This window comes from Thalia democratica, chromosome 5 (genome assembly GCF_965202585.1).
Source record: "Thalia democratica chromosome 5, ktThaDemo2.hap1.1, whole genome shotgun sequence".
NCBI classification, from domain to species: Eukaryota; Metazoa; Chordata; class Thaliacea; order Salpida; family Salpidae; genus Thalia; species Thalia democratica.
This window is the reverse complement of record NC_139169.1, coordinates 80,003,560-80,019,442: the sequence shown is the minus strand read 5'-3', so window position 1 is coordinate 80,019,442 and position 15,883 is coordinate 80,003,560. Positions and strand designations below refer to the sequence as shown.

Sequence of the window (15,883 nt, the reverse complement as noted above, 5' to 3'; positions counted from 1 at the left end):
TGATGTTTAAGTTTGCAGCCAAATTAGTTGGTTAGTAAAGAAGCATATTTTTGCTCAAGATTTTAAAAATCTGATAGATATGTCTATATAAATACTCAATCACTTTAAATTGAGCTATTATAACTCTGCACAAAAAAAAAAAACTTTAAAGAGCTTTAGATAACAGATTCAGTGATTCTAAGTTTATTTTAAAACTAGAGTTTCGTAGTGGTAGTGCTACCTTGGTAGCTCTTCAGTCAAAATAAACGGTTAGTTTAGTACTACCACTGCGAAACTCTAGTTTTAGAATAAACTTATAATCACTGAGTATTTTATCCAATAGATAAAGATTAAAGATAAGTATTTCTCAAACAAAAGTTTGCGATTTTTTTCAAGATGTTTGTAGTACATATTTGGTATTGTAATTACAAGTACTTCGTATTTTTTACAGACAGCAGTTTTACTTATGATTTCGTCAAACCTGTGTGTATAGAGTTTTTATGTCAACATTTGATTAAGAACCACTACCTATATAAAGAATGCCTATAAGAATTTTTTTTAATGTGTTATATTTGGTACAAGCTATTAAATATCACAGTAATAAATGAGACCATTTTATTTAGATGTTTAGGTCGTAATTAGATGGATGATCTCAGCTGTTTAATTGAAACATTGTTCGCTGAGATTAAGAAATCTACCTACATTGGTGAAACAAAAAACAAATTTGATATTCTAAATAAGTAAACCTAAACATCAAGTCTTTAAAGAAAAACATTACACACCATTTACAATTTTAAATTGAATTTTAGACTGCTTTTATTCATATTTTTTTTTTACTAAAAGTTTAAGTTGATATAGCTATAACTTACAAAAAAATAACCATACTCTTTTTTTTTGTATTTCGATCACTAATCAAGAGCTTATAAACTGAAAAACTAACACTAGCTAGAATTTAAAAAAGTACAAAACTTGATTATTATCCAAAATACAAATTAAACCCTATGTCTTTTTTGTATAACACTGAACATTTAAGGCCATAGGGAGTTGGTGAAACATTTTTTACAAAAAGTAACATTGGCTGTTATATTAAAGCCTTCAGTATAATTTGCAAGCAGTTTTTTATTAGAACTTCCAACAATTAAAATTTAATTATTTAATAATGTTTTACTCTAAGAAAAAGACCACCAGTTAATAATGGAATCTTATTCAAATAAATCTTAAGATGGTTAAAATAATTGCTAGCATCAAAAATTTTTAGTCGGAAATATGAAGTCAAAGCAACAAACTTTTTATTTTGTTTGCAAAATTAATAAATACTGAGAATTGAAATAAGATATAAGTAATTTTACACTGAATGTTGTTTTACCGTTATTAACTGTTTCTCTTTTGTATTCAACAATAGAGCGAGAGAAAGAAAATAGCATTTATTACAGATTAGAGTTTTTCATTAGTTTTTTCCTTAGCTTTAACTGTAATAATAGTCTCTTGTATAAAGTTTAACTCAGGATTCCTGAGCCATTTAGAGAAAATACACAAGAAGAGATAAAAACAAGTTTTAAAAAAATAAAAAAGACCCAAGACCAATTATTTGAAATTCAAAGTTAAAAGAAAAAGTCTTAGAAACATAATTAGAAAATTTACAACTATACCATTATCTCTACTCACCTTACCCAAATATATTTAAAAAAATTGAATTATTGTCCAAATAAAAAAATCATATAAAACTAAGTTTCGACAATCAAAAGCGCCTTAGATTTGCAGCTGACTGTTTCATACTGTGGAGATTTTAGGGCTAGCTCAGTCAGTATTTTTTATTTGATATATCAGGTTCACGGCAACAATTCTTGTGAGCTTTCTTTTTACTGTTTAAATTTATTTACATAGATTATAGGAAAAACTACTTAGCAGAAAAGATTGATGAATAATAATAATTATTTAATATAAAACTTTGTAATATGTTTTTTTTTTCTATTTTTTTACTTTGCCTCCTTTTATAAGCTATTATAAATTTGATTACTATTCTATAACTTTTAATAAACTGTATAATAGACTTAAACTTAAAAAAATATCTTTTATTTCGGGAGGTAAAACTAATGAGAAAGTTTTTATTAAATTAGCACTATTGGGCCTGTTTGATAACTTTATTTTATAAAACAGACCAAACAATGTAAACTTAATAAAAAAGTTAGTTTTCTTAATAATAATTCCAGCTTTGTAGATTGTTTTTATTAAATTAACATTATTGGGTATGTTTGATAACTCTATTTTATAAAACATACCAAGTAATGTAAACTTAATAAAAAAGTTAGTTTTCTTAATAATAATTCCAACTTTGTAGATTGTTTTTATTAAATTAACATTATTGGGTATGTTTGATAACTCTATTTTATAAAACATACCAAATAATGTAAACTTAACAAAAAAATTAATTTTCTTATTAATAATTCCAGTTTTGTAGATAGTTTTTATTAAATTAACACTATTGGGCCTGTTTGATAACATTATTTTATAAAACAGACCAAGTAATGTAAACTTAATAAAAAAGTTAGTTTTCTTAATAATAATTCCAACTTTGTAGATTGTTTTTATTAAATTAACATTATTGGGTATGTTTGATAACTTTATTTTATAAAACATACCAAATAATGTAAACTTAACAAAAAAATTAATTTTCTTAATAATAATTCCAGTTTTGTAAATAGTTTTTATTAAATTAACACTATTGGGCCTGTTTGATAACATCATTTTATAAAACAGACCAAATAATATAAACTTAACAAAAAAGTTAATTTTCTTAATAATAATTCCAGCTTTGTAGATTGTTTTTATAAAATTAACATTATTGGGTATGTTTGATAACTTTATTTTATAAAACATACCAAATAATGTAAACTTGACAAAAATCTTAATTTTCCTTCATAATAATTCCAGTTTTGTAGATTGTTATTATCAAATTAGCACTATCGGGTATGTTTGATAACTTTATTTTATAAAACATACCAAATAATGTAAACTTGAAAAAAATCTTAATTTTCCTCCATAATAATTCCAGTTTTGTAGATTGTTTTTATCAAATTAACACTATTGGGTATGTTTGATAACTTTATTTTATAAAACATACCAAATAATGTAAACTTGACAAAAATCTTTATTTCTTCTTAATAATTCCAGCTTTGTAGATTGTTTTTATTTAATTAGCATTATTGGGCCTGTTTGATAACTTTATTTTATAAAACAGACCAAATAATGTCAACTTAACAAAAATCTTAATTTTCTTAATAATAATTTCAGCTTTGAAGATTGTTTTTATTAAATTAACATTATTGGGTATGTTTGATAACTTTATTTTATAAAACATACCAAATAATGTAAACTTGACAAAAATCTTAATTTTCCTTCATAATAATTCCAGTTTTGTAGATTGTTTTTATCAAATTAACACTATTGGGTATGTTTGATAACTTTATTTTATAAAATATACCAAATAATGTAAACTTGACAAAAATCTTTATTTCTTCTTAATAATTCCAGTTTTGTAGATTGTTTTTATCAAATTAACACTATTGGGTATGTTTGATAACTTTATTTTATAAAACATACCAAATAATGTAAACTTGACAAAAATCTTTATTTCTTCTTAATAATTCCAGCTTTGTAGATAGTTTTTATTTAATTAGCATTATTGGGCCTGTTTGATAACTTTATTTTATAAAACAGACCAAATAATGTCAACTTAACAAAAATCTTAATTTTCTTAATAATAATTTCAGCTTTGAAGATTGTTTTTATTAAATTAACATTATTGGGTATGTTTGATAACTTTATTTTATAAAACATACCAAATAATGTAAACTTGACAAAAATCTTAATTTTCTTAATAATAATTTCAGCTTTGAAGATTGTTTTTATTAAATTAACATTATTGGGTATGTTTGATAACTTTATTTTATAAAACATACCAAATAATGTAAACTTGACAAAAATCTTTATTTCTTCTTAATAATTCCAGCTTTGTAGATTGTTTTTATTAAATTAACATTATTGGGTATGTTTGATAACTTTATTTTATAAAACATACAAAATAATGTAAACTTGACAAAAATATAAATTTTCCTTCATAATAATTTCAGTTTTGTAGATTGTTTTTATCAAATTAGCACAATTGGGTATGTTTGATAACACTGCTTATAGCAAATGCTTTTAACTCTGTTAAAAGTTATTATAACTAAAAAAATTGTAAACTAAAAAATATTTACATATAATGTTAAAGAGCAAACTTATCAAATTAACACTAATGAGGCTACTTGATAACTTACATCTATAAAACAGACAATATAGTGTAAACTTCACAAAGTAATATTTTTATGTAAAAGCTCCGATTTACCCTGGGTAATTGCAATTTTAGAAAAAAGAAACAACTTCCGGGGTAAATCTAAAAACTATAGGATATAAAAATTGTTTATAGTGATTTACTAGAATTCTGCTTCAACACTTATTTTATCACTGCTTATATCTGATTATTTTAATTCTGTTATCATAGATTAGTACTACGAACTAAACATTATACACTGAAAAAGTTTATAGCAACCTTATTCTTATATAGGTAACCTTAAAAACTAGGATAAAAAGTAAAATATAAAAACCTCTGCTAAAATTAAGTGAAAATGAAAGGTAGCTAAATACCTGTAAACAAAAAAATATTTAAAAAAATTCAAATAAAAATTTGGGGTTTTCTAGAAAAAAAAATTGTCCTGGATTTTCGTTTACCAACCATAGATTAGTTTAATTTTGATGGGAGTTCTAATAGGCTCATAGATTTTAACCTTTTGACTCAATTAAAATATTTTGCTCTTCACATTTATATAAAACATTATTGCAAACTTTGATCCACACTGAACAAAAACCTCAATACTATATGATGTACACATATATAAATTTAAGCTCTATACTGACAATGTGATTAATTATACAAGTTTTTTTTTAATGGTGTAGATTACTAAATTTTAAACTTTAATTGCTAATGAAAAAATATCTCAGGGTTTCTTATATTTTGTTTAACAAACTTATTGTTTAAGCTAACTGTTAAATTTGGTTTGTTTCAGTGCTTAAATTAAAATATAAGACTTAGTTGTTTTGCTAACAATTCATATTGAAAATAAGCACTTTTAAATTTTTTGCCATTAAAAATTTTTTCACTATCTAAACTTTAATGTAGCTCAATACTTTTCAACTAATTGAAAAATTAACACTAATTATGAATTTCATCAGAGTTATCGCTCTACTGATTTTAAGAGCTCTTACTACTCTCTTTGATTTTTTTTAAAGAGAAACTCCAGATATTTACAGAAAATTCTAGAGTTTATTATCTCTCCCTATATTATGTTACATTAAGTTTGTAATCACAGAATATTTTTCTGGAACCTTCTATCCGTTTCTTAATTTTTTTTAGATGTGTTGGTTCAATTCGTAAATGAAAAAAAATTAATATAACACAAAAACTTTAAGTACGAGAAAAACTGTTTGCTGTTAATACCTACCTACTAAATCAAGTTTGTTGTCTGTGTATATATTTATTTACTGGGCAATAACCAGAAGGTGGCGCAAAGTAAAAGTAATTATAATAAAGGGGTGATTATTTTTCACGTTTCTTCAAGGGAAGGATTGTAAAAATAAGTTTTATAATGTTAGAGTCATTTGGTTCAGGCTGCCATCTTTTTAAAAAGTTTAAAGGTTCACCAGGCTAAGGACAAATGCAAAAATACTTCTTTCCTTTATTTGGTTTCAAGTTTTTGCAGAACAACCGAAAACATTATAAAAACAATTAAATCAAGTGAAAAAAGATTAAAAAATATTAAAAAGAAAAAAATTGTTTTTATTTGAATACTTTTTCTACCAATTTTCTTACATATTTTTTTTCTTACTTTATAACTGTTCAATTTTGGCCTTTAACTTCGTGTTAACAGGCATAGCTGTTGTTATCAATTGAAAATTAGCTCTTAAGTTTTTTTAAATGCAATAAAGTTTCGGCTTTCTAGACACTAATTTTAGGAAAATGATAAAAAGAATGATTAATTTATAATTTCCAGCTGCGGACCCAAGTACACAGGTTTTCTTTTATACTAAAAACTATTTAAAACCTTTTATAAAAATAATCTGTTTTAAAATTTTTCTTAAAGAATTTTAATAGCTCATTTTGTTATTTAAAATTCAGTCTTTAGCACTCAACTAACACTAAACTTAATTAATCACTAATATTTTTATAACTCATGTTACTTTGTATCTGCAAGTAATTGATAGCATAGTTTTGAACAAGCACATTTATATTAAAACAAAACTAATTTTAATTTAATCTAGTCATTAGGGATTATTTTTTTAAATGAAGTTAATACATAATCATAGCTATTAATAAAAAGTAGTAATGATAAGAAGTTAAGACTTTTTGAATAATAATATTTATAAAACAGCTTTAAGTGTTAGTAATTAGGAATTTTATTGTTATCAAAACTTATTACTTAAGAAAGTATTTTAGTGTTTATTAAACAGCTTTATGGTTTAAATAACTTTTTAAACAAGTATTTAAAATATAATCCATCGAGAATTTAATCTATTTTTATTGCTAAAAATTACACTTGCAAAATTAAGTTTCATTTAACATAATGTATTTACTTTTTAAAGTTTGCAGCTAATTATATAGGTTTTTTAAATAAGAAGTAAAAAGCTAATAAATCAAATCAAAAAGTGTTAATTAAAAAAAAAAAAATTACATGATGGTTATATATGGGTTGGATATCTAATTCTATAGCTTTAAAAATAAAGATTTTAGACTTAAAAATTTAATAAACATTAAATAATTCAGAAACAACTCCTGTCTGCATTTATTCGGGAGTGGTCAAATATGTACAAAGACATTTTTGTACAAGGAAATTTTGCACGGTGGGTCACTTTTGCACCATAAGTCAAAACTGCATGAAGGGACACTTTTGCACGAGAGTAAAAAATAAATATAAAACAAAAGAAAAATAAAAACAGAAAAATACAAAACACTAAAAAGAATACAAAAAAAAAAGCAAATTCAACCCGTGCAAAAGTGACTCTTCGTGCAAAATTGATCCTCTGTGCAAAAGTTTTCCTTCGTGCATATTTGACACCTAGCCACATTTATTACAACTTAAACATACATATGAAGTATAATACAACTATATGTTTTTACAGTATCTTTATTCCAGAATTGTAGTGCATATATATTTTTTTTTGACTGAAAGTCCAACCTTGTTGTTTTTTATTTATCAAATTACAATAGTTTTTATGTTTGACTTTTACGGTTTTATTCTTTAGAAGCTATTTAATTATCACTATTAAGCTTTATTCATACTGTATTCTCAAAAACTCAGCAAAAATTTTTCAATTTTTATATTTGCTATTTTTCTGTATATATATATAGTTTATTGAGCGACAACAAAAGTGCTAAAAATATTTAGTCCTAGGACTTTGTGCACAAAGAACCTTTCGGTTATCGAGTCGCACACCACGGATACCTTGTAACGTCTTGTCCAGGACTAAATACACTAATCCAAATTAACCAAAATACTTTGTGAGCCTTAATATTTTTCAGACGACTTCTAGCAATTTTTGAAATTGTATTATTAGTGTAAAGTGTTTTAGTAATATTTAACTTCTTCAGTATTTTTCTACAAACGTTCAAAATTGAATGTATTTCCAAGAAAATTCAAATTTTTGACTAGTTTTTTTTAAATTGAATATAGCCCACTTCAAGCCATTTTTAAAATTCGTATTCGGGTGTGTGTATTGGGTAACAGTTAAATTTGCACCAAGACAATTTTGCACGGGTTGGGAAAATGTATAATACTTTTTTATAATTTAGATTATTTTACTTTTACTCCTAACCCTAGTTCGGTATATATTTTTTTTTATTAATTTAAGTTTTTAATTATTTATCTTTTTATTTCCTTGTTTTATTTTTTAAATCATTTTTCAACTTTTATTTTTACTCTCGTGCAAAAATGACCCCTCGTGCATATTTGACCCGTTCCAGTATGTATTATACTGTAGAAAAACTTTAAAAATTTGAACTAAAATTACAACACATTTTTTGAGTGCAAATTTACTAGCAATTATAAAGTTTAAATATCTATAATGGAAGTTTAGCTTAAAATAGTTTAAAACTCCTTTATATTTAAATAAGCAATTAAAAAAGTAGTTATATTTTTTTGTTTAGAGTTAAAAATAGGGTTGCCGAATTTTTTAGAGAAATTTCTTCCTGGTTTTTAAAACTAAATGTTTTGGGTTTATTTTTAGTTTAAAGCTAAGTTTAAAAACATTGTTTAGTAGTATAACAAAATTAAAAAGATACTTAAACAGCTTTTTTCCGGTGCATAACTCATTTTAATAATATAACAGAATACATTTCTTTTTTCTTAAAGTTACTTTAGTACTTTCGTAGTAAGGCTCATCAGAAATTGTATCTTACTAAGTTAGAATGTATAGAAATTAAAACAAAATCATACTGTAGTTTAAAGTTTTAAAACATATATATCTATAACGTCATTTTATATTTCAAAACTTTAAACTACAGCATAATTTTATTTCAATTTGTATACATTCCAATTCAGTAAGATACAATTTCAAATGAGTCTTACTACGAAAGTACTAAAATAAATTTAAGAAAAATGAAATGTATTCTGTTAAATTATTTGAAAAGATACTGTAAAGCACGGTTTTCAAATAGCCACCTTTAAAGAAATTAAAAAAAGCTATGGCCAAAATGATTACTCCAGAAACTACCATTAAAAACACCTAAGACATTTTTTTGCTTTTCATCTGTAACTCCAGAATTCCTGATGAAAGATTAAATTATGACCTCATGGCCCTCTGTGGCTCCTTTACTGTCCCCCCTTCCTGTCATGGCCTCCTGAGTATCTGTCATGGCCCACTTTGGGAAACCCTGCTGTAAAGCTACTTTAAATGAATTTTTTAGAAAAAAAATTGATGATGACAAAAAAGTCATCTATATAATAGATTTTTTGTGTTAAGTTGAAATTTTACTAATTAACATGCAAAAATTGTTCAAAATTCCAGGTTTTTTAGCCTAAATTGTCAAATCTCAGGTTTTTTGGCAACCCTGTGTAACCAAAGAACGACGTTGACTGCTACGATTGTCACAACAAAATTAATCTTAAACATTCATAAATAAAATAAAATAATTCTTTAAAGCTAATTTGAAACAAAAACTTAAAGTAAAAAACAATTAGCTTAATAATGAACTTTTAAGCTTAATTAAATATACACAAGCTATATTATTTTAGTTTAATGACTTTTTTACTCATAAATGTAAATTCAATTGAGGTTATAATTTATTTTCCATTAAATTTTTCGAATATAAAAACAAGAAGAAACTAAAGTTCATTGATTAGAATTTAATAATTTAAGTAAAAATGTAATTAAAACAATTAAACTTCTAAATAATGTAGACAAAACAAACTGAAAACTGTATACTATGAATAAAACTTCATTATAGTAGTAAAAAAATAAACAAATAAAAAATCTATAATACTTTAGAGATTAAACAATATGAAACTTAAAAAATAAAAAAAAGCTTAAAAAAAACTTTTAATGTTTATTTGGAAATTGCTTTGAAATTTAGTTACAAAAAAAATCTTTAAAATTTAAAGCAAGTCAATTGTACAAAAATTGAAAAGTTAAAAAAGTTCAAGATTTAAAGTAACGGACAATATAAGAAAAACGTTTTGAGTAAAAACTTTTAATTATTACGCAATAACCGGAATTTGCTTTATGACGTCATCAACGTGAATCGAGGTCGCCTGTTGATCCGATATAATTTCGAAATCGACGAAATCTTCCTTTTGTGACGTCATCATTCGGTTTTTCGGTGACGCGATTGTTTTGACGTCACTTTGATCCGATTGTGACGTCATCATGTCTGTCCTGTCGAGCATCCTTTGAAGTTTTTGTTCGCTTATGACGTCACGAGATGACGTGGCGATTCTGTTTGAGAAAAAATTAAAATTAACTTCACTGAACGATACTTCTCTAAAAATAAAAATTAATAAAACTTGTAAATAATTGCCAAGTCTTCACAAGATAATCTAAATCACTTTGGGAAATATCCAACAAAACTATTTTCAAACTTTTTATGTGAATATGTCGGTGGAAACCAAAAGTCGTGAAAGCTGTTTTAACTTGCAAATAATTGTAGAATTATTTAGTCAAGCTTCCATGTCGACTACCACATTTCAAGGTACTAAAACCGTTATATAAACGCTTTTATTATTACTATAACAACAGCTGCGATGGCCGAGTGGTTAAGGCGATGGACTTGAAATCCATTGGGGTTTCCCCGCGTAGGTTCAAATCCTGCTCGCAGCGCTTTGTTTTTTAAACTTGGTTATTTACATGCAATTTTTACTTGTATGTATAAAAAATTGAGTAAATTATTAGTAAAACAGACGGGTTTTACTTTATACATTTGTAAATTTTCATTTTTTTCTTAAAGTGAGGACAGAAATTTTAATGAGCAACAAAAGGCGCAAAATTTGTATGTGAAATAGTTTCCAAAAAATATTAAACTTGGTGATGTCAAATATTAAAATAACTAAACTCAAGTTTTGTATAAATTTACACGTAATTAGATATTTTTGAAGTGTGCAGATACTACTAGAGAAAGTTACACCACAAAAATTATTAAAAAAAAATTCCAGCGGGGCTCGAACCCGCGACCATCTGCGTGTAAGGCAGACGTAATAACCGCTACACTATGGAACCTGTTGAACCAAGATATACTGCTGTGTATATATATAGTGTTTACACAACAACAAAATTTAGTTAGTAAATACTAGTTGTTCAAACACCAAATATTTCAAATTAGTCTTTACTGTAAATAACCTCAAAAATTTTTAGCTTAAACCCTGTGCATCTAATTGTTAAGTATTAAATTTAGTTAACTATGAAATATAAAACTAAAAAGTAAATTAAATAATAATCAGTTTTTAAACAATTTTAACTATCTAAAACAGAGAATAAAAAAATAAACTGTAATATGCAATTAAACAGACTAGTAGTAGTACTTTTTTACTGCAATGTTTTTTATTCAAGTTATTTTTTGTCTTTAAAGTAATTTGACAAAACTTAAGTACAAAAATTTTGTATGACAATAAAAAGCTCAAACTTTGTTTTACTAGCACATAAGTTATATTTTAAATTAAAACTAGTGATAGCTTTTGTGTTTAATTTTTATGGTTTTTAATAACAGAATTAAAATTTTTCGTAAAATGATTGTTGTTTATGAACAGAATTACTAATTTTAGTCACTTTATGCATCTACGAAGAGTTCACTTTTACAGGGTTGCCACTTATTTTTTCAAATTTTTTTTCCAAGTTTTCCAAATTTTTTCCAGGTTTTTAAAAGTACACATTTTCACATTTTTGGGTCTATTTTTAGTCTATTAAGTTTAAGGTAAGAAACTGTGTTAATTAGTATAAAAAAATTCAAAAGATACTGTAAAGCTACTTTAAATACTTTTTAAATGAAAAAAAAAATTGATGATGACAAATTTTTTTATTTAATAATAGATTTTTTGAGTCAAATTGAAATTTAACTACTGAACATGTGAAAATTGTTAAAGTTCTAGGTTTTTTTCAAAATTTCTCAAATTCCAGGTTTTTTCAGGTTTCCAGTTAAAGTGGCAACCCTGATTTATATCAATAACTAAAAAAAATATTATATAAACAAAAACCAAATATTTGTTTGATCTATAATAAAAGAAATATAAAATTTCTGACCTGGTAGTATTCCTAGTTTCTTTTAAAATTTTCAGAATTTCTCCGTTATTTTGTTTATTCTTTTTCAAATCACTTTTTATATCTCCTTTGAAATTTTGCTGTAAATAAAATATGAGTTTATTTTATGAAAATTACTAGTTGTTTCTCAAAACGTGAACAAAAACAAGTTATTTATTGTTTTATTTAAAAAGAAGAGGTGTAAAAGTAAAAAGTTTGTATTTAATAACCTAATTTACGCTCATTTTTTCAAAGACATTGTTTTACTTTAGTTAAGTTTTTAATGAAGTGTAGACCTTTGTAAGCATAACAACGTCTTACCTAGTTTAAATAGTAAAAAAAAGCTCAAGATGAATAAAAATGTTTCCGCCCGGGCTCGAACCGGGGACCTTTCGCGTGTTAGGCGAACGTGATAACCGCTACACTACGGAAACTTGTGATGAGGACAAGTTTTATCGAATTATAAATCATTGTGACGTAATAAAGCAGCTATAATGAATTTAGTTTGAAGTTGACTTCAGCTTGGAATAGATTTAAATATATTTCATTAAAAAATCAGTTTCTAAAGTAAATTTTTTGCATGTAATACTTATGAACAAACATTAATAGGTTTATTTTATTACTTTGATTAAAGATGTATTTATCTTTACAATTAATGTTTTAATTCACTAATTTAAGTTTTTTTAGTAAAGTTTTAGATTAGGTTCTTATGTAGTTTTTTTAGCACGTTTATTCATGTGTAATTTTATTTGAAAGTATTTGAGTATATATATTTAAAATTTATATAAAAAATACTAATATAACAGTTTAAACTTTAACCTAAAGTTAATAAAATGCATTGTAAAGACCACTACAAAAAAAAAACTTAAGTAAAGTATCACTTGTTATGAATAAATTAGTAATTTTTGAAAAACTAATAATATTGTGTTAATAATAAAATAAGTAATTACATCAAAAATATAAGTAAAGTTTATTTAAGTTTTACAGTGAGTTTATAAAGTATTAAGTTTTATCAATCTACAAGGTAACTAGTTCTGAAAAGTTATAACTACGTTCTTGCTTAAACATTTTTTTTACTTTAATAAAGTTTTATTGGTTTTGCTTTACACATAAAACTGCAAATGTAAAAATTGTACAGTATTATAACTCTTAGAAGCATTTAAAAAAAAATATAATAATATCTTAATAAATTCATAGATACTTATGACCGTTAAAATACCTTAGCAAATTTTTTATACGTCTATGTTTTTAATAGTCAAAAATGCTGTTAAAGCATTTAACTTTTAAATAAATAAAACCATTTCTTTTGTAAGTATTATAAAATAGCTAAAAACTTAATTAAACAATTTTAGTGTTAAGAGTAAACAAATAATCAAAATGTGAATTTAATAGCAGATATAAAAATTTATACTTAAGAGTAATTATTTGCATAATTGGGTAACTTTCAAAAAATAAGTATTAAGTAAGAAAACTGTACTAAGTGCATACAATTATGTAACTTATCAAAAACTTTATATCTAAATATGAATTAGTTTAATTGTTTTTTATATGTTCGATATAAAGTTAAGAGTATTTAATACAGTTAAATGTACATTGATACCTTTCGTAGTTACTTTTACTTAAGTAGCTTTATCTGGCTAAATTATTTTTATCTTAAAATTTTTCAGCATAATTATTTTGATAAATTTATTGAAGTTTAAATTGTTATATGGTTTAAGTACACAATTTCAAAAAGTATTCATAAAAAAACTTCAAACATTTTCTTTATAATGCAAAAATAAATGATTCATGTGCTTACTAATACAATCAAAAAAAGATGCATCAAATACTGTTGAAATACTTAAACCAAAGCATATTTTTAAGCGTATAAGTATATAAACATCTTTATGCGTATAAGTATATAATAAAACATTTTTTCTACAACGCCAAAGTATGTTTTGTTGTATAATGATATGCTATTTTTGTCCAAATATATAGACTAAAAGTGTTTTTTTTTATTTAGAGTAGTTAAAAAAAACTACTATTTAAGTATTTAAGCAGAATTTGAAAACTCTTATTTAAACGTAATAGAATATTTAACATTGATTTGAAAACTTATAATAATAATACAAAATGTTTAATTAAACTATTTTACAACAGAATCTGAATAGTTTTTTCTTCTCTTTATATATTTCAATAATTTCCAGCTGTCAAAATAATGTTGAGTTTGTTTTAAAAAGTTAAGATTACCTTTTTGGTTAGTTCGGTTAAATATATTTAAACCTATTTAGGTTAACAATGTACATATGCTTTGTACAACTAGTTAGCTATACTTTATGTGCAGTTTTGGTTTGGTAAACACTTATACATATATATGTAAACATCGTGAATAAATCAAAATAAATAAAAGTTATTATAGCTTATGGTTTTTAATTTATAAAATTTTAACTGTTAAAATGAAAAACTAAGAAATTTATTTAGTTATGATGTTGTAAAATTAGGAAACACTTTTTTGCTAATGAAGTTAAAAAATAAATTTTTAATTTTATTTTATTGAAAGACTGGTTTGCAGATGAATTATAATTAGTGATGTACCGGACTCACTATCCGGGTCCGGGTCCGGCCGGATATTGCCATTTTTGTCTGATATCCGGATCCGGCCGGATTCTAATTTGAAAAAAAAGTCCGGATCCGGTTCCGGCCGGATTCTAATTTGAAAAAAAAGTCCGGGTCCGGTTCCGGCCGGATTCTAATTTGAAAAAAAAGTCCGGATCCGGGTCCGGCCGGATCCTAACAGAGATCCGGCCGGACCCGGATCTAGTTAGTAAAAAAGAGCATACTGAAAAGTATTTTTTCAAAAACAAACCCTGTGTAAATCAATAAGAGTCATTTTCGTCAGTGAAAATTAAACACCTAAAGTGATTGGCTCATTTTGTACACGTGACTAATTTACATTTGTTTACATTTAAACTATGAAATAAACATTTCATGAAATGCAACTCTTTACATATGTTGTAAAATTGAAAGCTTTGGAATGAATACTTGCACTATTTATTGTTTAAAGTTGAGCTCAGAGAATATTTAGAATTAATACGGTTGAATGTACGAGCCAATGAGAATCATATGACGAAATGTTTCAAACTAAATACTGATGCAACAAAACATCAGAACATGACAGGCAGTTTATATGTAAGCAGCTAGTTAGTTTGGTGTGTAGCTTGAAGCAACAAAATATCTTGAACGTATTTGTAAATGCTTATTGTAAGTAGTGTTTTGTTTTAAAAGTGAATTTTTTAACAGGTGTTCAATGGTTTAAATATTTAAGCCAGGTTTATAGTTTAATAGTTTATTAAAAATTTTACTGTTTCTTGTTTACTAAAAGTTTTATTTAATTTTTATTTTTTTTAAGTCTTTTGATATAGAGTTAAATAGCTTCCAGTTTTTAAAGTGTTACCAAAGTAATTAATAATTTTGTATATGCTAGTATTTATTGTTGTGTTTTATATAAAAGATTCATCACTCAAAACTGTCGTGTCTGATTATAGAAAGTAGTCTCAGTCTGAATTTAGTATTTGTTAGATATTAATTTAATAAGGTAGGATTTAATTATGATGCGTAGTACTAATAAGTTAAGTGTACCACAATCAGTCCACAACTTTACTACCAAATTGTCAACCTTTGCTAGCTGTTCTACTGATTATTAGATTAAAGAAATTTTTTCAGTTTTTGAAAACCTCATTCTGAGTCAGACTTGTTTATACTCACTCTAGCTAGTTTTATTAACTTAAACAGTGGCAACCCTGCTAGTTTGAAAATTTTTGGGAATTTTAGAAAATCTTGGACTGCCTCAGGCTAGTTTAGTTTTCTATAAAAACTCAAGCTAGTTTAGTTTTGAATGAATTTGAGCTGATCCAGTTTTCAATATTTTGTAATTTTCTAGTGTATTTTGTTCAAGAACATGATTTCAGATTTTTATTTGTAAATAACACCTAAATTTGTAAACCTTGTGGCAAGCTGTTCTACTTATTATTAGATTAAAGTTATTTTTTTCAGTTTTTAAAAACCTCATTCTGACTCATGCTAGTTTATTTTAGTGATGTACCGGACTCAC

The 15,883-nt window shown here is 25.0% G+C and overlaps 1 protein-coding gene and 2 non-coding genes across 3 annotated transcripts in view; all 3 read right to left on the bottom strand.

Moving 5' to 3' along the window:
- Positions 1-9,764: 9,764 nt before the first annotated feature.
- LOC145836946 (lymphoid-specific helicase-like) overlaps positions 9,765-15,883 on the bottom strand; it is a 38,298-nt gene continuing 32,179 nt past the window's right edge. The window contains exons 15-16 of the mRNA XM_082944716.1: positions 10,301-10,383; positions 9,765-10,002 (exon numbers count right to left, since the gene is read on the bottom strand). Coding sequence (XP_082800842.1) covers positions 9,765-10,002; positions 10,301-10,383 — 321 coding nt within the window. The remainder of the gene's footprint in view (positions 10,003-10,300; positions 10,384-15,883) is intronic.
- On the bottom strand, positions 10,707-10,779 carry Trnav-uac (transfer RNA valine (anticodon UAC)). The gene has a single exon. It is a non-coding gene; the product is annotated as a tRNA-Val (tRNA).
- On the bottom strand, positions 12,155-12,227 carry Trnav-aac (transfer RNA valine (anticodon AAC)). The gene has a single exon. It is a non-coding gene; the product is annotated as a tRNA-Val (tRNA).